The sequence below is a fragment of the Micromys minutus genome (assembly GCF_963924665.1).
Source record: "Micromys minutus genome assembly, chromosome: 30".
Lineage (NCBI taxonomy): Eukaryota > Metazoa > Chordata > Mammalia > Rodentia > Muridae > Micromys > Micromys minutus.
The window spans coordinates 25,466,992-25,489,619 of NC_137965.1; the positions used below are offsets into that span (position 1 = coordinate 25,466,992).

At 44.7% G+C, this 22,628-nt stretch overlaps 1 protein-coding gene across 1 annotated transcript in view; it reads right to left on the reverse strand.

Moving 5' to 3' along the window:
- The window catches only part of WDR27 (WD repeat domain 27), a gene marked incomplete at its 3' end in the record, with an annotated part of 97,309 nt that overhangs the window by 42,123 nt on the left and 32,558 nt on the right, over positions 1 to 22,628 (reverse strand). The window contains exons 19-24 of the mRNA XM_080941750.1: positions 17,111 to 17,232; positions 15,446 to 15,579; positions 12,742 to 12,839; positions 11,961 to 12,082; positions 5,853 to 5,950; positions 4,587 to 4,689 (exon numbers count right to left, since the gene is read on the reverse strand). Of these exons, the coding sequence (XP_080797876.1) occupies positions 4,587 to 4,689; positions 5,853 to 5,950; positions 11,961 to 12,082; positions 12,742 to 12,839; positions 15,446 to 15,579; positions 17,111 to 17,232 (677 nt within the window). The remainder of the gene's footprint in view (positions 1 to 4,586; positions 4,690 to 5,852; positions 5,951 to 11,960; positions 12,083 to 12,741; positions 12,840 to 15,445; positions 15,580 to 17,110; positions 17,233 to 22,628) is intronic.

A 22,628-nucleotide genomic window follows, 5' to 3' on the forward strand; every position in this document is an offset into this window, starting at 1 on the left:
AAGTGCTGCCCAATATTCATAGTCCTGTGAGCTAAATGTACACACTCCTTACTTCCTGTCATAAGCCTCTGTGACTCTCTCTGAATAGTGTGAAGCAAGTATTCTTATTTTTGATGATTGATACTTAGGAAGGGACACGGCCTTTGTATGTCAACTCTACTTTAAAGTTCCACATTCCAGGAGAAGATGCCAACACTGCCCCACTGCTCCTGTATTTACCCTGAGACAACTGGGTACCTTTGAGTTAGAATGCAAGTGCTTTGTGGTTTTATGCCATTGACTGGGAAGTATCCCGACAAGAATCAGCTCTGCTTTCCACTTCCCACGTGTAGGAGCCACTTCTCTGTCGATGTGATAAAATACAACCAAAGCAATTAAGGAAAAAAGTTTATTTTAGCTTAAGGTTACAGGCCACATGGTGGGGAAGGCACAGTAGCAGGTGACAAAAGCAAGAACTGGCTGGTTACATGTTCACCCATACACAGGAAGAAGAGAGGTAATCTGAAGTGAGGTGAGGCTGTAAACTTTGCAAGCTTGCTCCAGTTACATTCTAGTAAGGCAGCGTTTGCTGAGGTCCCATAACCTTCCCAAACAGTGCCATCAAGTAAGGCCCAGGAGTTCAAACATAAGTCCATGGAGAGACTTTTCATTCAAACTAACATACTATGTGTATGATATATATCCAGAGCTCATGTTGAACACTTTATTTGAAGGAAAAATCCAGTAATCTATCCTGTTCAGATGTTGTGGGTATGCCAAAGCATTCTCTAAAAGTCTGCTGTTAATAAAAGAAACAGTCATGTAACAAGAATCCCGTTGGAACTGACTCCTGTTGCCAAGGGAAAAGGGCTCTTCAGGTATAAAACTTCCTGATGGCTCTATCAGTGGCTTAAAGGTGGTTCTGAAGTAAAGTCTACAAATGGAGTTCTACATTTTAAAGTCAAACAGAGAAATAAAATGTGTTTTTCTTGTTTGGAAAGTGTACTTTTTCTCATCTCTGTGTATCTTAGGCAAATGCTGCTTTAGGTCTCACATGCCAGCATCCTTTGAGGCAGGGCCCCTACCTCCAGTCTCACAGGTGTGGTAGTGGTGCCAAGAGCTTGAAGACACAGTTATCTCTTTGAGCTGCCGATTCCAGTTCTTTGAGTGAGGTTGCTCAATGACAGGATAGCTATGGAGGGAGGACTGTGCTTTCTGCTTCTGTTTTTTGAGGGCACACCATACTGTCTACATGCTCTGGCAATAATGTGTGGTGCTCCAGTGTTCCACATCCTCACCTGCATTTGTCATCCCTTTTAAGAAGTATTTTATTTTTAGTTGTGCATGTGGACACATCCATTGAGAGATACATGCATGTGAGTGAAGATGTTTATGGAGCCCAGAAGAGAATGTCCAAATACCTGAGGACTGAGGCTACAGGCTCCTGTTCACTGCCAAACATAACCACTGCTGGGAAGCAGGAAGAACCCACAACAGCTGAGCTGCTTCTCCAGTCCCATCTACCCCTTGTCCTTTTCATTGTTAAGGCCTGAGCCACCTTTCCAGACCTGCCCCGTGTCTTTTTGATGCATGTCAAGTGGTGTCTCCTGGTGGTTCGGTTTGCGTTTCCTTTGTATTGATGGTATAGCCTTTTTGCCTACAACTGATGACCACACAGAGAAGTATCTATTCATGACACTTTTGGGCCATCAGTCTTTTAAATTTGCCTAAATTTCTCTCTTCATTTAAGACTTCAAATAATTCTCTAATTCTACCATTCATCCCTACTTGTCCAGAACTCTCTGAAAGACAGACAGTTTTCCATCATCAAGTAGGATACCTGGCTAACTAGACATACGGTCCACAGTAACTCCTGCCCTTACAAAGAAGTAAGCCTTGGCATGGGCCTGTGCCAACCCTGTTCTACAGACCAACCTGGCTTGGTGTGTTGGTTCTACTTTTGTCTTTGGCTATTAGTTTTGTGGTTTTAGCTATTATCTTGGAAATACAGAATTTTTTTAAGTGATATCTTAAAAATGAACTCTAGTTCTTTCTTTGCTGCCTACCTACTCCTTCCCTGGCCAGTGTCCTTCGATGTTGTCTCAATGGCTTATATGACCAGCCTACCTTCCTGCTTCTCTACTATGACTTCCCTATGTGACCAGGATGCCCTCTGCTTCTCTCCTATAACCTCACCGCATGGCTTCTTTCATGGCCTCTCTCTTTCTAAAATACCCTCAGACCTTTTCCTATCATTTGGCTCAGATATCCCTGGCTCTCCTCACGTCTTCTGATGCAGAGCTGATTCACCTGTTTTCCAGAGTTACCTGGTATCTGTGAACTGGGATAGCATCCAGAGACCAGAGTAGGATGCTGAATGAGACATTTGAGAGCTGGTGCTTTTAGGTACTCTCTACGTGGGATGCAGGAAATCCATTCGCTCTTTTATTTTAAAACACTTCTCTGATTTACTCTTAAAGGCTCTCTAGTGTCTCCATAATGGGTGAGTGGGACAAGCTCTCCACCTAAAGGCTTTTCACAAGTACTTGAACAATCAGATGACTACTGGATGAGTACAGAACCTATCTAAGACCAAGTTTCTTCAAGTCTATTGTGGAAGAAAATAAACTTTTCTTCAAACTAATACTTCCATTTCCTTCTTGTTTATAACGGTCATTACTTCTTCTGGATTTTCTAAATACACAATTTTTCTTCTACAAATAGAGATGTCTTTACTGAGCCTTTCCATAATGGCTTCCATGAGTTGCCTTATGTAAAAGAGCAGGCAAATGCTTCTGATACCCTGCCAAACAGTGACAGACTTTAGTGTGCCCAGCCATGGACTGCCTCTATTTTTCCTTAGAAACGTGCTCACTTTGGGTTAAGCTTTTTCTTTTCTTAATTTTAAGAGAGTATTAACATATTTGCTCCTACTAAATGATTTATAGATAAACCTAAGATTCCACTGAAATGACTTTTCTGCATCTATGGAGGTGCTAAGATGATTATAGTTTTAATGTCAGTTATTAATACATTTTTACTAGCAGATTTCCTGGTATTTGATCATTTTGCTTCTCTTGACATAAACCCATCATGGTGTGATATATTGCTATCAACAGGTTAGGGTTAGGGTTAGGTTAGGTTCTATTTGTTTCTATTTCATTTCAAAGCTTTTCTTTGATGTTTATAAATTAAATGCTATTTCATAATTGTAATTTTGCTACTGTTATGAACTGCAACACAAATATCTGATATGAAAGATATCTGATATGTGACCCCAAAGGAGTTTTGACCTACAGGTTGGGAATTGCTGCTCTAAATGCTGTCTGAAAAAGTATAAGAATGGCCATCACTTTTATTCCAATGTGATAAAGGAATAAGCAAAGCTCTGTATCTCTTCCTTTTTGTGACAGTGGAACAGTATGGTACTGAAATGCCAAACACTCGATATGTAAAAAGCCAAAGCACTGTGATATCAAGTACCACATAGGAAGCCAACCAGTGACCTCAGAAAAACACTTGGTCATAAAGAGCTTCGGGAAATGATGCACAGACAGAAGTTCAGTCAATGATGCATATGTCTTCAAGGCCTCATAGTATAGTTTGCAATTGTTTCCAAACATAGTTTGTGCCAGAGAAACCAATGAATTCTGGATAAATGCCAGGTACTTAAGTCTTTTCTACAACGTTCTTTTTTTCTCTATGATTTCAGTGACAATTGGTCTTAATTTGCATCTCCTTGAGAAGCATACATGCCATCTCATTGTCCTTGTTGACGGTAGGCTCTTCCTTCTGCCATAGAAGCCTGAGCTCATTTTGGAGACTATGTTGAGGGGCTGGGAGAAAGCAAGGAGTGCTGGGCATTTGACTCTCCTGCACCAGTGCCACATAAGCGTCCATCAGCTCAGACATGGGTACCATCATTTTTGTGCCTCATGTGACTCTCAATATGCAAATTTATGGGGACACTTTATAGGAGACACGTGACCATCAAGTGATCTTTCAGAGCAACTTGAGGCACACAGTAGAGAGGAAAGGGTGGCATAGTTTCCAGCCAAGGAGCATCAAGGTCTCAAGAGGGAGCTGGCCTCCTCTATGGGCTTAGCCTCCAGCGATATGGCAATGCGTTCCACAGCCCTGGGACACTATAAGATCTCTGAGTTCCACATCTGCAGATGTGGGTCTGGCATAGAGGAAAGGAGGAGAGAGAGAGAGAGGTCATCACACCGGAAGAAGCATGTGGTTCTCTGAGTGCCCCATAGAGGAGGGAATAACGCCTTTTTACACAAGAGCTGCGCTTAGATGTAACACTTGATGCCATCACCTTGTGACTCCTACACCACACATGACAGTTACATATGGAGCACATACCATGCCTGAGATGACTAATCCATGGAGAAATGGATGATGGGTGTGCGGATGTATTGTGACACAGTAAAAATGAGCCATTCGCAGTCATGGCTTACTATGATGGACTTCTACTGCTGTAGCCATCTTAAAATACTGTCCCGTGTGAATCAGATTTTATTCCAGAGTTCAGTGGGGCTCAAGGTTTATCTGATAACACACCTAGACATCCTATACTCAGAACAAGCACACATACTTACATGTCTGTCCTCTGCACCACAAGCCATGAACCTTCCACAAGGACTAAAAGCAACTCCACAAGGGTAAGAGCGGTTTGGATGCCCTTCAAAGCAGCGCACACACCTGCAAGGGTACAAAGACACAGCTGAGCAGAGCATGGTTGCTACATCTTAAGGAAAATTAAGATATCAAGATACTTTCCTTTACCAAGCGAACAAGTTAATATCTAAAAATATTTCTTTCATTGATATCTGTGTGTGTGTGTGTGCTGAGAATCAAATTACATACTAGACATTCTAGCAGTGAACTATATCCTTGAAAAAAACTTCATATTGAAAATTATTAAAAGGCATATAATTAAGAGGATCTTTAAAATAATTTAAACTTTTTCCAAAAATAACAAATTCCCATAGATGACAAAACTAAGAGCGAATGCACCTCTATATATGAGAAATAATAAATAAGCATTTTCTAAGATTATTATAGATTTTTCAAATCAGTCTTATAAGATCACAAATTACGTAGGGAAACAAGCTTTAGGGGAGGCGAAGCCTCTCATAAGAGGACTGAGTTCCGCAGTCACTTCTCAAGTACTGCATAAGCCCCTCACGGAAACGAATGAGTTTGTGCAACTTTACTAAGATGGGAACCTCCAACACCAGTAAGCATGGCCAACACCTAGTGGGTACCACGGAGTATGTCCAGGCCAGACAGGATGCTTGAGTAGTAAGGGTGGGACTTTAATGTTTCTTCTACTGAAAAAGCACAAAGCAAGCACACTGCTCGTGTTTCCTTATGATTATCTGTGTACTGTGAACATATGTTAACATTTGTCAGTTTTATTACATTCTCTGTGTTCTATACAGTGATGTCTTGCAGTCCTGTAATATCAGTTGATAAAGGCTAATGCTTAGATGGAAATGTTTTCAGGAGAGAAGATCAAGCAGCCAATGTGAAGTACCATCAGTGGAGTTCCACGGGAACCGTGTGAGCCCAGTGCAGGCGTGCAGTGTAAACACCACATATGTGACAGGAACCGGCATCTGGAGTACCACGGCTATGGTGTATATGCCACCTCTCACACCGCTGGCCCTCAGAAGTGACTGGCTTTCAGAGAACAGACTAGTGCCTGTGTCCCACCATCCCACAGCGACTGCATCAGATCCAGTCTCCAGAGCACGCACACACTAGTCACAGCCTTGTGTTATTTGTAACAAGGGGCAGGTTGCATCCCCAGCTCAGCTCCAGTTTTTCTCAGGGCAGTGTTGTGATGTCGGCTGCCTTACCTCAGGTTCCTCAAGTCCCACAGTCGAACCCCATCACCAACAGCTGTAGTCAGGAAAAGATTATAAGCCAGGGACTGCTGGGCTATAAAGGATGATCCCTGTCATCAGATGGGGAAATAAAAAGATTAGGTAGAGTTTCTAAAAACACTTTGCATTAATTTGGGAGGGGATGCATGCCACAGTGCATGTATACACAGACCTCCTACAACTAGCAGGAGCTGGTTCTTTCTCTCCACCATACAGGGCCTTGGGATCAAGTTCACATCATCCTCAGACTTAAACTCAAGTACCTTTACCTGCTAAGCCATCTCACAGACCCTAAGACAGACTTGTAAAAAACTAATAACACCTAAAAATACTGGAACCTATACCCATAAATCAACATAACCTTTCTAAATTCATAGCTCTAGAGTAGGACTCTAAACTTCCATGCAGCGGTGAATAGTACAGCACCCTAGGCAGATAACACAGTGCACATGCAACAAGGGCCTGCCGATGTCCAAGTATCTTAGCCTATGGAAGTGTGCTCTGGGACTTGTGGTTCTCAGAATACAACCCCAGGCTGAAAAATCAGAGCTGGCAGGTAACTAAGCAAGAACACTCTAACCTTAATGATGAGCATGTGCTTACTCCACACTCAATGCCACTGAGAGCCACAGAACTAGAAAGCGGCAACGGATAAACAACTAAGTTCTTCCCACATGAGCATGTCTGCACACCAGCATGTCTGCACACCAGTGTGTCTGCACACCAGCATGTTTCTCAGTACCGATCATAATCATTATTCAACATATGTGGATGCCATGCGTGGCACAATGAGCACAGGGCCATTTGTAGTTGCCACGTCAGAAACACTGAGCTGCACCTTGGCAATGAAACACATGACTGTATCACTAGAAATAAAGACTCTGCAAGTCCAATCCTTGACATCTGATGGCTGGTAATCTGCAGAAGAAACATGGCTGTGTAAAACAACCAAGCACCACTGTGGTTCATAAGACTGCACGAAATACTATAACAAACTCAGTATAAGATGGACCTAGAAGTCATTCTTCATTTACAAACAGGAGAGAAGGCTTACATTAAATTCAGTGGTGGCAAACAACACTCTCGAGATTAACTGTGCCGAAGGCATTCTGCACACTTCTTTAGCTCTTCATCCTTTCAGCAAACAAACCACTCAATCTCCATTTATAGTCAAGAAGTCTGATACATGGTGGTATCATAGCTGTGAAGCTCGCTTTAGTTAAACCTAGAATTATCCCATGAACGACTGTCCAGAACAGACTGTCCTGTGACGTGTCTTGATTGTTAATTGGTATAGGAGAGCCAAGCTTGCTGTAGACAGCACCATTCACAGGGCATGTAGTCCTGGACTATGTGAGAAAGCTGGCTAAGCCTGAGAGTGCCTACATTCTGTTATTAAACACTCCGCCATTGTTTCTAGACTTTCCTGGCTGGGTGAGTTAGTTTCCTGGTCGAGAGTAAGGTGGTGTGCAATAAGCAGGTTCACACGTGAGTTCCTACCCCTGACTTACCTCAGTGGTGAACAATGCCCGGAAGTAGAAGCCAAATAAATCTTTTCTTCCCCTAAGTTGTTACTCTCATCATTTTATCCATAGCAACATTAAGGAAACTAGAACACTTGTTACGTGTTCTTAGAACACTTTTTAAATAAAGAAGAAATATCTGGTATGATTTTAAGATATCAATAAACATTAAAAAATATTATAATTAAAAAACAAATAATTTAATGATATAATACATAGCAATAGAAAAGTCTGGCCATCAACCCAGCTCAAAGGGAAATTATTATAAATATAAAACAGTGAATTAAACCTTACTTGTCCAGCTTGACACTGGAAGACATCCTTAGAACCTGGCTCTAGTGGCACATGGGAAAACTCAAGAGGGGCCTCACTGGCACTGACTGGAGTGATCACTTTAAGTCCTAACTGTCACAAAATGAGACTTGGCCTACTTTGTATTTACTGAGATGTGATATCGGGGTCAAGTATAACCTAGATGTGTCTGTCCTTGGACTTGGAGAGCTTCATAAACCACAGCACCCACATGGCTGTGGTGAGTCTGGCTGTTCTGATGTGCTGTGTCCATGTACAAAAATTTAAGAGACATCTTCAGATGTCTAACAAGCCACTAAATATGGTGCCAACATCAGTGACCTCACACTCTCTCCTCCCATTCCATCGCATTCCATCATATGTTTATTTTCGGGAAGTTAAACCAGTTATTTCCCCATAAAAAAGAAGAACTGTTTTTCCTAACATAACACCCCCCCCACATGAGCACACCACAGTGGCTCTCAAGGATTGTCAGTCCACAAGGCCACATGGGTAGGCACTTGAGCACACAGCAGTCACTGCACAGAAGCATGCAATAGCCCTTCAAGCCTCGGGTAGAAACATTCAATGGGAAGATTCCTCCAAGAAAGGAATGCCTTGAACATCATCACTCAGGAATGGAACAAGCCAGGTCATGCTTCCCCACACCCTTGATGGCTTGCAGGCCTGCCCTGTAAAATGGGGCAGAATAACCAAATCTTCTCAGAAACACTTTGACACCAATGCAGAAACGATCCTGTTTTAGAGCCTGCCGCTGTCCTGGTGTCCTCAGAAGGGAATATCATCTGCAGGCTTCATCTACCATCTGACAATACACCAAATCCAGTCTACTGCCTGCCTGGCCAGCACTGCCTCTGCCTATAAAGCAACAACAGTTTTCCCTAACTCTGAGTACCATCCATTGTCTGCTGTCCCTGTCTCAGCCCTGTCATAAGAACCATGGCAGACTTGTGTGCAGAGTATGTGTCTTCTGAGGGGCTACACAAAGTGCTTAGCTGCTAAAGGAAGGGCAAGCACCTAGACTGAGTGTCCTAGAAGACCTGAAGAAGGGCTGACTCAGCTCCTGCTGAACCCTCTTAGCTTGGAGGAGGCAGGCTTGGGAGTTAAGGGTAGAGTAGGCTTGTGACACTACCGAAGGGAAGACAGCCAGGCCAGTAGACACGGCAAAGTCATAGTGATGCTAACTCTATGTGTGGGAAATTAAACACTGGTTTCACTGTTGGAAGAGGGATGAGCTGCTTCTGCCAGAGTGAAAAGCACGGCTGCTGTGGCATAGCAGGGGAGCTGGGAGCAGGATTCCTTATCCCACAGCAGAGCAGGTAGGCATGAGCAGGACCATACGCATCATGCACGCCTCTCCCTTCCTGGCCTGCCATGCTCGTGACACTGACAGAGCAAGCAGACAAATCTCATGGTTACTCCAGCACCTGAGAGCACAGTACAGAAAGCAAACAGTGACTAAGAAGCAACAAGGGAACCAGGCCCAGAGAGACCCAGTAATCCCACATACATTCACACTCAGCAGTGCCGGCTCTGCTCCACCTCAAGGGGCAGCATCCTGTGCAAACAGCAAGCTCAGACTCCATCCCAAAGAAAGAGAGATGCACAGTTCAGTCACTGTATGCACTCTCTTAGTTACTCCACTCTCCCTCCAACATCCTTGCCACTAGTGTCTAAAATCTGAGCCCAACTCTAATAGCTAGTTCTGAAAACCATAGCTGCTACAAACCATCATACACAATGCCTGAATCTTGCTTACACTCCAACTCTGCAATGGCTGCCACCATCCCCAGAGTAAATCTCAAGACCCTGATCAAGGTCCACTCCTTCATAATTCCACACACACACACATGACCAACCCAGACCCCTCAAATTCCTTCTAAGCTTTCCCAAAAGTCCTTTTCACCCTTGCTCTTCATGCCCCACTATGTCAGATTAGTGCCACCTTTGCTGTGTGCATGGCTGTGGGGCATCCTTTAGAGCATGGACAAGCTATCAGGAACTACAACCCCACAGACAAGTCACCATCCCCTCCTTCCGGCTGCCATTGATCGCTAATAGCTCCTCACCCCGGGTAGAGCCTTACATGCTCCTCCCCCACCCATGCTGGAGTATCATAACTGGCTTGATCTTGTACAGGTAGCCACAGCTGCTAAGCAGTGGCCATGTCATGTCCAGAGCACAGCATCTCACAGTACAACTTCCTATCCTCCACCTCTGAGCCGGAGGGGCAGTAGGGGAAAGATTTGTCCTAGATGTCCTTAGGGGTTAACACTCAAATGTGTCTTGTTCCCAGCACTTTGACAAACCATGAGACTCTGATGATGGTAGCCCAAACAACATACATATATCACACACACACAAAGGAAGCTTCTCTGACCGAGGTTTAGAACATCATTAATCTATGTGTACAAACATAAATATTTAGAAGGCAGTTCAACAACATGTTTGTTTAACAAAATGGACTTAGTAGTCTCTCCTTCCCCTAGGGCCTAGGATATTCTGAGTCATGGGGCCTGTGACCAGGTTCACACTACCGGGACTAAATTCCTTCCTGTGAAACAAGTCTCAAATCCAACCAGAAAGCAGCTGATCACTCCTATAGCAATGTTGTTCTTGTGCCATGGAATACATCTGGTCCAGTGGATTAGCATCGTAATGTGCAGGGTGCATTACCAGATGGTGGTTTGCACAGCACCTAAGTACAATAGGTAGCCAGAAGGAGGTTAGTTTCCAGGACAGTTCCAGATTGATTTATCAATGCCCTACAGTCGTCGTGTGTAGTGTCTTCAGTCTAGCTATGACAGGAAGTCACACGCAATGGCAACAGCCTGGGTTATTTCGGGGCCTGAGGCCTTTTGGACAGTAACTTGAGGGGAACTATCCCAACCCTAGCACTGAAAGGTTGAGGTTCCAGGCAAGCCTGAGTGACTTAATGAGATACTGTCTCAAAAATAAAATCACATTTTTCATAAAAAACAAAACAAACGGATGGCAGGAAGACAGCTCAGTAGTGAGGGCCTTGCAAGCTTAACTGTCTGAGCTCAGATCTCTGGAGCCCATGAGCTGGGTGTGAGGAAAGCCGCCTGTATCTCCCACAATGAGACGAAGGCAGATCTCCTGGAAGCTTGCAGGCCAGCTAGCCTGGAGTGCACAGTGAAGTCGCAAAGAGCAGAGAGGCCATGTATCAAGTAAGAAAGAAGTCAAGGACTGCCACTTAAGGTTTTTCTCTGACCACATGTGTATCATGGTACATGCATATACTCTCACACACACACACACATACATACACCACATATATACACAGATCTTTTTAAAATCAGCATTTTTTTCATGTCTTAGGTGCTCTTTTAGTTAATGCCTGCCCTTGTTGGCTGTTTGTGTTATTGTTTAGTTTTGTCTTGTTATCTTCACAATAACTAGAGCTATCTGGAAAGAGGAGCCTCAGCTAAAGAAAATGCTTCCATCAGAGGCAAGTCTGTAGGAATTTTTTTGAGTAATGATTAGTATGGGATGGCCCATCCCCTGTAGGTGGTACCACTCCTAGACAGGTGTCTCTGAGTTGTACAAAAATGTAGGCTAAGCAAGGAGAAGCAAACCAGTAAGCAGCACTCTTCCAAGGCGGATGCTTCCGGTTCTGGCACCAGGTTCTACCTTAGTTCCTGCCCTGGCTTCCCTCCATGATGGAACTATAAACTGTGAGCTGAAATAAACCCTTTCCACTCCAAGTTACTTCTGGTCAAGGTGCTTTATTACAGCAATAGAAACCTAAGAGAGTACTTAACCTCAGCCTCCAGTGCATCTGAGAACACCTTTAAAACCCAGTATGTCAAAGAGGATCACTGTATACAACAGCTCAGGGAGAAGCTGTGACTTGGACTGTCACAGCCTGCAGTGTATGTGACTTGTTAACTCCCACTATCACATGTGCATGCAGACCTACCCCAGCTTGTGTGAAAACACACTGCTAGCCACAGATACTTACGTGGATCCACAATTAATCAAAGCCAATGAACAAAAAGTGCTATGCAGTGTTGTCAAGACATTTGCAGGGGCTAGAGACATGGCCCCACACACTGCCCCCCTAGAGGGCCTGAGCTTGGTTCCAATCACCCATATAGAAGAACCTAGAAGCTCCTTTAACTCGAGCACCAGGAGAATTCAATGCCTCTGGTAACACACATAACTTAACATTAAGATGTTAAACTCGGCGTTCTTAATTAATGCACATACTATGCAAACTCACTTTGTTTTGACAAATGCGATGGACAGGCCTCGAATGGACGTCAGCCAGCACTGCAGCACTGCAGCCAGCGTTGAGATCAAAGACCTCCACAGTCCGGTCCCGGCCAGCTGTGAGTACGATGTCTGCGGCAAGTCAGTCAAGGGGCCTCTCGGCAGTCTCCCAAGGAGACGCAGTTCTTCCTACGCTACTACAAAGAAGGAACCTCACAAGACTCAGAAACAGGTAATTACTAAAGAGCTTCTGAACTCCACCACAACTGCCTCCCAGCTAGGGCAGGAGCAAAAGAGGCAGCAGAGCTCCCTGTGAGGGAACAGCACATGGCACAGGACAGTGTGGAGACTGACACTCATCGTGTAAGATGAAAACACGGAGCCCAGCCGAGTGAGGCTGCCCAGCCCTCACGGCTCTTCAGCAGTGCCAGCTGAAGACCCAGCACTGTGCTCTGTCACATGGCAGCTGCTCTGAGTTTCGCCAGTGCCTGTCACAAGTGGGACAGGTGTCTAAGAACTAGCTAAAGGGCGGTGCATGCCTCAGTCAATCCAGACAAGTCTTGAGCTTGCCCTGCTATGTCGTAGCCCAAACTATAGTTCCTCAAGGGGGCTTCTAACTATTAAGATAAGGTTACCCCACCTACAGTTACTGCAAAGGATCCCATATTCCACAAGGAGAGTCATTCATCTGACCTTTATGTCCAGCATAACATCTGAGGCTTCTCAAATACCCAGAAAGGGCTTTGCCAAAAAGCAACGCTCAGTGCAAGGCACATCAACCGAAAGGATACAGGAATAAAAGTCGTTCACTGCTGACAGGGTGGTTATGTCGGCCCCACTGGTCATTGGGAGCCTGAAAATAGGCTTATAACTGCTTTTTGGTTTATACCTGGAAGAAAAGGACAAGGAAATGACCAATGCTTTTATTTCTGACTACAACTAAACATTCTGTATTTAAAGTTATAAAAATGAAAATAAGGCTTTGCACTGCTCCATCATGTTATACGAACATTTCATATCAGAAACTCTAGGGTTGTTTTTTCTCTAGGAATGCCTCAATGTAAATAATATAAATAATGTAAATAATGGCATATAATATACCCAAGACAACTTATTCCTAACTATGGGAAAGCAAGCTTGTCCCTTAATTTTAAAATAACTATGTATGACCTTGTAGGCAACTCAACCAGTTATACAGTGTTAATATCTCATCCTAAATATTAGTCCTTATTATTTTCAGAAAGATAACATTAGCATTTCTTTAATGGATGCATGATGTTAATCATGGATATTTCCTAAGGAAAACTAATGGGTAGGCTAGCCCAGTAAGTAGTCTCAGCCCAGCCAGAGCACAGGTTGGCAAGGGCAAGGCAAAACTGTGTCAAGAGTTAGGCTGGTGGTGCAGGCAAGCGAGGCCAGACCCAGGGCAGCTGCTGCGCTGTCCAGGAGGACAGGGATGTTCTCAAACGGGTGGTAGCAGGTGCTCCCTGGAATAGCACTGTATCTGAGGCTGAGGAATTCTAGAATGGTCCCAGGGCAACAAAATCCAGAGACAGGCCCAGGTCTGAAGAGTCGTCGGAGAGGTAGCCATACAGAGACAGAAGCAGTGCTGTCAAGTCTCAGAGGAAGCTTGAGCATAAATGTTCAAAGAGAGGCTGGCAGTTACAGAGAGGGCCATGATAAAACACTACTTACGACAGTGGTTTTCAACCCAACTAACTCTGTGACCTTTTAATACAGTTCCACATGTTGTGTTGACCCCCAACCAAAGATTATTTTCATTGCTACTTCTAACTCTAGTTTTGCTACTGTTATGAATTGTAATGTAAATATTTTTGGAGATAGAGGTTTGCCAAAGGGGTTGCAGCCCAATGGTTGAGGATTGCTGGCTCACAGTTACACAGAAGGATGGCTGAGAAAGAAGTCATTTGATCTAGAAAAAAACGTGTTAAAGCTAGAAAACAATATGCTAAGAGAAGATTCTCTAGAGAGGTGGTCAGGCAGAGGCATGCGCAAGATAAAGAGCCCGAGAGAAGGCCAAGCAGATGACCCAGCAGAGGCAAACACAGCCACTGTCCTCACTGGTCTTCCGGATGTGAAAGCACACTTCTAAGAAGCCCTGTCTCCCACTTTTCATAGCCACCAACTGAGCTGTAGTTTGGATTATTTATTCAAAGTCTGTGTCTACCTAACTAGGTAAATAGTAAAACTATGGCTAGACTAAAACCTACAGTGGTGATCACAGACAAGGACCAAGAGATTAATAGAGAGCAGTTCACCAGTGGCTGGAAGGCCTTGTTGGCACCCACTTTACCCTACTTTAACTTGTGATGTTCCTAACAGGAGCTGCCAATCACAGCAGGCAGGGCTTTCTGTTTTGGAATGGTATAGGATAAGAAGAGAAGGGGTGGAACGGGGTTTGATGGGGTGGGATGAGATGGAATGGATGGATGGGATGGATGGGGTGGGATGGATGGGATAGATGGGATGGATGGAGTGTGGTAGGCTGGGATGGGATGGATGGAGTGGGTGGGGTAGGATGGGGTGGGATAGGATGGGATGGGGTGGGTGGGATAGATGAGGTGGGGTGGGCTGGGATGGGGTGGGTTGGGTTGAGGTGGGATAGGCTGGGTTGAGTGAGATCAAAGATGTAGGTTGGTTTCAGCTCCACACTGGTTCTGACATTTCAAGTCTGGCCTAGCATATGAGGTCAAGGTATGCATCAGGCAATTAGCAGTCCTCGCTCTAACTTGGGTCATCTCGCCCTGCTAGAAGGACTAAAAGGTTGGGCAGCTGCTGACACCCGAGAAATGTGATGAATTCCAGCAGGCACATGTCAGAACACACTTGTACCTGTACTTTTAATAGCTTTCCAACGATGATAAAACTAGAAAACATGTTTTATTGTATAAGGTGGTAAATATAGAAGGAAAAGGTCTCTTTTTACATAAGTGAACATTATCCAGATATTTTAATATATAACCATATTTACACTAAAATATTTTTTACATTAAGGTCATAAAATCTCTCATTATTATCAGATAATCTTCTAAGTAGCCTATCAATGCTTCCATTGAATCACAGAGTGTGACTGCTACTGTTTATCTATACATTAAGTTCCCATGTCCCTACATTACAGCAGCCACTTAACACCACTGTACTCCTCTTTTCATCTGTCCTGGGGATGGAGAGGCATGCCCTCAGAACTTCTCTAGCCACACAACACTGGCTCCTGCTCTTGTGGAGTGGCAAAGTGAAGGTCGGAGGCAAAATCAATGAACAAAAGGTAAGAACACAGAGTAACGTGTGTTAAGACCAGGGGAACTGCAAAGCCAGTAACTAAAACTCCCCCCTTGCAAAACTTCACTGTTTTTTTTTTTTTTTTTTTAAGTTTAAGGTTTTCAAGTTCACATCTCTAGGAATGATGAGGCAGGGCAGAGCGGAAGGATGGGCTGGCTCTTTGGGGTTGGACCAGGAAAACTCAAAGCTACCTACCTTCGTAAATCATCCCTACAGAGGTCAATGTGGTACTTCAGCAGGCAAAATTCAGGGCCGGAAGACAGCAGTATGAAAGTGTCCATGTAGTAGAATTGTGCAGATGTTACTGGTTTGGGAAAAGCATCTGGAGCCTGTAAGGCAGAAGAGCTGTGAGAATCTTGCGGCACACTAGCAGTCTCTCCCCAACACCCCACATAACATACACACACCCTGTCCTCGTCCTGAACATGTCTTGTCACAGCCAATTCACGATGCTGATTTTGCTTACTGACCACTGCCAAAGCTTATTTGAAAAATAATTGAAAATGTGGGGGTAAAGGGATGTCGAGACTGGATCTCCCTCAAACTGTGGATCATCCATCCTGCCTCAGCCTCCTTCACCAGGGTTCACAGGCATGCGTTACAGAGCGGAGCAGTGGAGCACGTGTGAAACGGTGTGCGAAGCGGTGCTCTAAGGGAGTGTTTCTCCTATTCATCCACATACGAAATGCATGCATCTATAACACATAGTAACACACTCTTGGCAAAACACCCAAAGTTAGTAAAGCCAGCTAACTTCACATGTTAGTGCATCGTTGTATCGCAGAGGTGAGAGTGACGGCCAGCCGGACACCGTGTGAAGGAGCACAGTGACTGGCTTAAATGAACACATGTAAGGTTATTTGGAAATAGAGAGAGACCGTCAGAGCACAGAAATCTTACTGCTAAGGTGGAAAGAAGACAGGATGCTAAGAAACTGCTTCTGCTCATGAATTACGTACAACCTTACAAGTGTGAACGTAACCCAGAAGTGATGAGCATTTCAGAGACGTCAGGCAGATGCTGAGTCTGGATCTTTTGACTTATGATAGTGATAGAAATTGAAGTTTGACCTTTTCCTGGGCTAGGGACCCAGGGGTGAAATACTCTCTGGTAATGGTGGGCTGGGCTGCACACGCTCAGTTTGCCTTAAGACCCACACTGCATAGGGTCTGGATACTAAGCTGAGACACTGGATGGTATTGCATTATCAATGGCCACAGGCAAGTGTCCTCTCAAAGGAGACCCCTGGAGAGGGCAGAGGGCAGATGGGCTGGTCAGGGTCAGTGCCCCACCGGAAGTTCTCAGCAACAGCAGAGGAAGGAATATCCTGCAACAGGGACCAGTGCTGGTCTCTGCATGGGTTCCATTACATGAGACACAAAGTTGTTCTTTCTTTAACATTAAAACAAAAGGCACCTTTAAATACTGGTGAATTATCCCAGGGTCTGGAGGTATCTGCACGCTCCCTTAGAGCACCGCTTCGCACACTGTGTTTCACACGTGCTCCACTGTCCTCGGTACTCCATGCTTCATCCCACGTTTCCCGTCTTCTGAGCCCGCTCTGTAACGCAGGCCTGTGAACCCTGGTGAAGGAGGCTGAGGCAGGATGGACAGTCCACAGTTTGAGGGCAGTGTGGCTTACAGAGCGAGATCCAGTCTCGACATTCCTTTACCCCCACATTTTCAATTTTTTTCAAATAAGCTCTGGGAGTGGCCAGTAAGCAAAATCGGCATCGTGTTTCTTTATATCTATTGCTGGTCTGCCCCAAAGAGAGGCAGACAGCTGTGACTGCCCATCTCTCAGCATCTCTAAGCATCTTGTCCATGTCACTGACCACCAGGTGCTCACGTACACATTACCAAAAGCAGCATGAGTTCTGTCCTGTGAACTGACCACACCCTCAGTGTCTGGTCTCGGCCTGTAGATAGCAGCCACCTCTTGTCATGGCTCCAGCCGACAGTGCTCACAGCTCCATCATGACCTAGGTATTCAGGATAAAGGGAAGCCAAGTAGAATGTCCTGTATAGGAACAGGACAGAACTCCCTCTTCTCAAGGAATAAGGGAAGCAGTCTCTTGCTGTTGGACTAAAAGACCAGGCCCAACATCAGATAACCTTGCATTAAAGGTATTTTTTAAAAATCACTTTCTTCTTTTTTCCTTGCCCCTGTTACCAGAATGACGACTCTGAGACTAATTATTAATTATTAAATACCTAGGCCATAAGCTTTGGCTCATTTCCTGACTAGCTCATGACTTACTCAAATTATTCGATGTCTACCATTTAGTTACCTCTCTCCCCTTCAGTCTTGGCCTGCAGCTTCCTTTGCGTGCCCTCAGCATTCCTCTCAGCATCTCCCTGAGTTCATTTACCTATTGGTTTATATCTGTCTCACTATTTCCCAGAATCCTTTCTTCCCGCAATGTCCTGCCTACTGTTTCTTGCCACAGCTCATTGGCCATCAGCTGTTTTATTGACAGGTAGTGCTTATAAGAGATTCTCTCTACATAAAAGCCCAGTGATGAGGGTTGTAGAGGAGGCCTTTCTAAAATCTCACATTTCTAACAGTTCTGGCTTCATGGGTCCAGGTTGGAAGAAGTTCTAATATCACAGTATAAGAAGTAGGGTACAGTACAAAAGAGAGTACAGAGATCTCAATATAAATAATCTATCAGTATAAATAAGCCGTTTCTTTTAGTTTTAAGGGAGAAAACAGAAGAAATCTGTGGGGATGCTTGGACTTCTGATCATCTGCTCTGGCCAATGGCTGCTTTGGATGCTGGCTTATACAGGTGCCAGCTCACCAGCGGACAACACTTGCCAGGAAACCCACAGGCAGGTAGGACTGACCTTCAGTTGCGCAGCCCTGCTCTTCAATCTCCTTCTGACCAGGAACATGCTGTCTCCTAATCCCACCTCTGCCCTTACAGTCTCTAGAAAGCAAACCTGAAACCACAGCTGCCTGAGTGTTCTGAAAGACCCAAGAGCCCAGGGATTCACAGAAGCAGAGACCTGGAGACAGCATCATGGGCTCTGCCCTGGGCAAGCCAGCGGAAATAGATGACAAGGGAGCTGGAGGCTGCACAGCGTCGGGCACACACAGAACACCAATGACCCAAGACGTGCTGAACTATCACACTCCAGCCCAAGGTGCCCTGTGGCAAATCTGCAGCATCAGGAACCACAGCCTTGACAGGAATCGAACAGGCACCTCCCACCCAGGTTGCTCTCAGCATGGGAACTTGCACACTGCAATTGAAAGGACATTGGGTGAATCAGTATCACCAGAGCACACAGGCCAGGAAGCCACCAAATAGAAATGGAAAGCCAGAAAGTACTGTAAGTGGGATGCCGCTCTGACACTGGACCTCAAAACAGCAAAAAGTTACTGAGCAGAAAAATTATGCCAAATGGCTTTGCTGCCCTCTCGTGTCAAGTTCTGGCATTTTTTACAAAAGCACAAAGGACTTCTCAAATGCCCCCAAAACATTTACTCACTTCTGTGGGAACACAACAGGCGCACTGTGGAAATCTGTGTGGAAGTTGTTCAAAAAGCTGGGGAAAGATTAGCACATGATCCGGCTATAACATTCCATACCCAAAGGACTTTACATCCTACTGTAAAGACGCCAGCGTATCCATGTTCACCATTGCTCTAGTCAGAGCAATATGCAAACAGCCTAGGTGTCTATCTATGAAGATCTACGTATAATGAAGGTGTGCTGTGTTTATTCAGTAGAATATTGTTCAGCTTCTAAGAAAAGCACAGTTATGACATTCCTGGGTAATAGATGTGGATGGAAACTATGATCCTGGTAATCCAATGTTTTGGTAATCAGAAACACCAATGTTCCATGTTATCTCTAATTCGTGGGTATTATCTTTGACTCTTCTGATATGTGTGTTTCATGTGGAATCCCAGAAGCCAAGAAATTAGTGAGGGGCTCTGGGGTGGGGCTTTCAAGGGAGCAGAGGGTGAATGAAATGATATAAAGAGGTGAAGGACAGTATAGGAAAAGAGAAGTGGGTGGGGGTTGGGGACACAGCATAGAGGAGGGAACATGATGTTACCTAACACTGGAGAGCTATGAAAATGTCACAGGGGAGCCTACTGTAAAAGTAAGTACTTAAAATGTATACATCCACATATAAAAAATTTAAATGGAGTTACTCTATAATGAGGTGACAAACCCCTACTAGATGCCATAGGCTAACAAATAAAAAGCCCAGAGTCCAGAATGGTCAGCACTTTTAGACCTACTGGCCACTGGGGTCCCACTGAAGCCCAAATATTACAGGCCACTGGCAGCGTTCTTGATCAACACAGCTGTGAGCATGCAAACACTAGAAACTGAAGTGCTCAATCTGGACGGGATACCTATATCCAGCGATAGCTCTCCTTCCCAAGGCTCAGGAGAAGAAACAGAAAGGCTGAAAGGGCCAGACATGGCAGAAGATTACAAGAAAGCTGTGTTTCCAGATACGGCAGGGCAGTTGGCATATGAACTCACCGCTGTTCTGGCAGTATGAATAAGACGTGTGCAAGATCAAACCAGACAAAATCCCAATATGGAGAGAAGAGGTGGGCATGAAGAGCTCTGGGCAACTGACAGCAGCTAGGAGAAGAGTCAGCTTTCTTTAAGGGCCTGGCCTGGAAGGTCAAACTACAGCGAAGTCCAGACATAGAGGTTCATGGACAATACAAATTGGAATTGGTGGGTTAAGAAACAAAAGAACAAAATGCTGGGTGGTAAGGAAGGTGTGAATCTGTTAAGAGTTGGGGGGTGAATATGATCAAATACATTTTATAACATTTTTAAAGGGTTAATTAAAAACAAATAAATAAATAGCAGCCTTATTTATAATAGCCAGAAGCTGGAAAGAACCCAGAAGTCCTTCAACAGAGAAGTGGATACACAAAATATGGTACATTTACACAAAGGAGTTCTACTCTGCTATCAAAAACAATGACTACATGAAATTCTTAGGCAAATAGATGGAACTAGAAAGTATCATCCTGAGTGAGGTAACCCAGTCACAAAAGAACACACATGGTATGCACTCACTGATAAGCGGATATTAGCCCAAAAGCTCAGAATACTCAAGAAAAAATTCACAGACCACATGAAGTGTAAAAAAGAAGGATGACCAAATGTAGGTGCCTTAGTCCTTCTTAGCAGGGAAAACAAAATACTTATGGGAGGAAATAACAGGGACAAATAGAGGAGCAGGGACTGAAGGAAAGGCCATCCAGAGATGGCCTCACCTGGAGATCCATCCATATGCAGCCACCAAACCCAGTCACTATAGCTGATGCCAAGAGTTGCTTACTGACGAGAGCCTGACATGGATGTCTCCCCAGAGGCTCTGCCAGAGCCACACCTATACAGATGAGGATGCTTGCAGCTAACCATCAGACTGAGCATGAGAACCCCAATGGAGGAGCTAGGGAAAGGACTGAAGGAGCTGAAAGAGTCTGCAACCCCATGGGAAGAACAACAATATCAACCAACCAATCCCCCCCCCCATCTCGCAGGGACTAAAACACCAACCAATGAATACACATGGAGAGATCCATGGCTCCAGCTGCATATGTAACAGAGGATGGCACTGTCTGGTATCAACAGAAGTCTTTGGTCCCGAGAAGGCTGGTTTCCCCAGTGTAGAGGAATGTCAGGGCAATGAGGTCAGAGTGGGTAGTTGGGAGTGGGAGCACCTTTGTGGAAGCAAGGGGAGGGGAGAAAGGGGATAACATTTGAAATGTAACTACATTCAATAAAAAAGATTAAAAATAAATAAAAATAAAAACAAATAAATAAACAACACTGAAAAACATCTCAAGCACCCAGCAAGCCTGTGAACAGTCAAGGCCATCAGGAAACAGCACTGTGACTGCACCAGTGGAGAGCACCTGTGACACTGGCACTGGCTCACATCTGCCCTGGGGACAGGGCACATCTGAGCTTCCTATCTGACAACATGCTTGCACAGTTTCTACCCTGCACATCCTACCTCCTGACTTCTCAAGTTGCTTTTCTCTCAGCTATATAATAACAACCCACACTTCGCATATGACAGAGATGTTTAGATCTACCTCGACCCCTAATCTCAGGTGCAGAGGCTGCATGGGAACACACAAGGGAGAAGCAGGGGGGTCAACCCCACCAGAGTTCAGGTTTCCCAAGAAGTGGATGGCCCACTCAGAGCTAGAATACTCTCCTCATCTTCGTTCTTCCACTCACCACAGCATAAGCTGTCATCCTAGAATCTGCACCAACTTGAATCTGAAAGCCAGCACAAGCAATGGACAAGAATTACATAGAGATGCTCTATATGGACAGTCACAGCCTGGTGCTTCAATATTTTGCAGAAGGCTAGAAACTGGTCCTCTTGATTTGTACCACAGAACAAGACCATCATAGATGATGATAGACCTACTGAAGGCATTGCCCTTTCTCTTTCAAACCGCCCTAGACAGTGCAAGGACCCTGATGCAGACTAGACAGTTCAAGCTAAGCTAGGGACCCAACATACATGGGCCACGATGTACCTCTGATCATAAGCAGGACCTTACCTGGTCCTGATCCATTCACCTTCCTAATACTTCATTGCAAACCATGACTCTATTCCTAGACCACTTAAGTGTCTGTCTACTGCTACCTAAGCAGGTAAGTAAGGCAAATGGACTTAAGCCAAAGGATTTTTGTATATATTTGTAATCAGTATAAATACCTAGCAAGTACACGTTTCTAAAGCAGTTCCAGGATCTTACTAAAGCACAAAGAACTGTTGGCTGTAAAACTAGGAAAAAAATATATATCAATTAATTACTTTAAGCTGCTTTTCTTTATAAAAGGTATTGAGCTGCTTAATGTATTAAAACATCTATTTAAAACCCTACTACAGGGGAACAGCGGAGATCCAGGAATGCAGGCCTGGTGAGACTGCACTGCAAGTAGCCAGGGTGCTGAGAGGTCTGGGCCAAGTGCATGGAAAGCACCCCCCTCCCCCGCCCGCTATTGGTTCAGGGGAGCAGGAACTCTGCCCTAGAGACTCGGTTTACACCCAGAGGGCCCATGTGTGCTGACCAAACACTCAGGCCATCTGCCACCTGGAACAGCATGGATCCAGGGACACAGGCGAGGTACACAGGAGAGACCGGAAACAATCACTGACAACAAGACCACTTATAATCACAGACAACAAGATGGCAAGAGGAAAGCAAAAGAACTTACCCAATGGAAACCAAGACAACCTGGCAACACCAGAACCCAGCTCTCCTATCACAGCAAACAGCGGAATGCCAAACACTCCAGAAAAAATAAAGACTCAGACTTGAAATCATAACTCAAGATAATGATAGAGATCCTTAAATAAG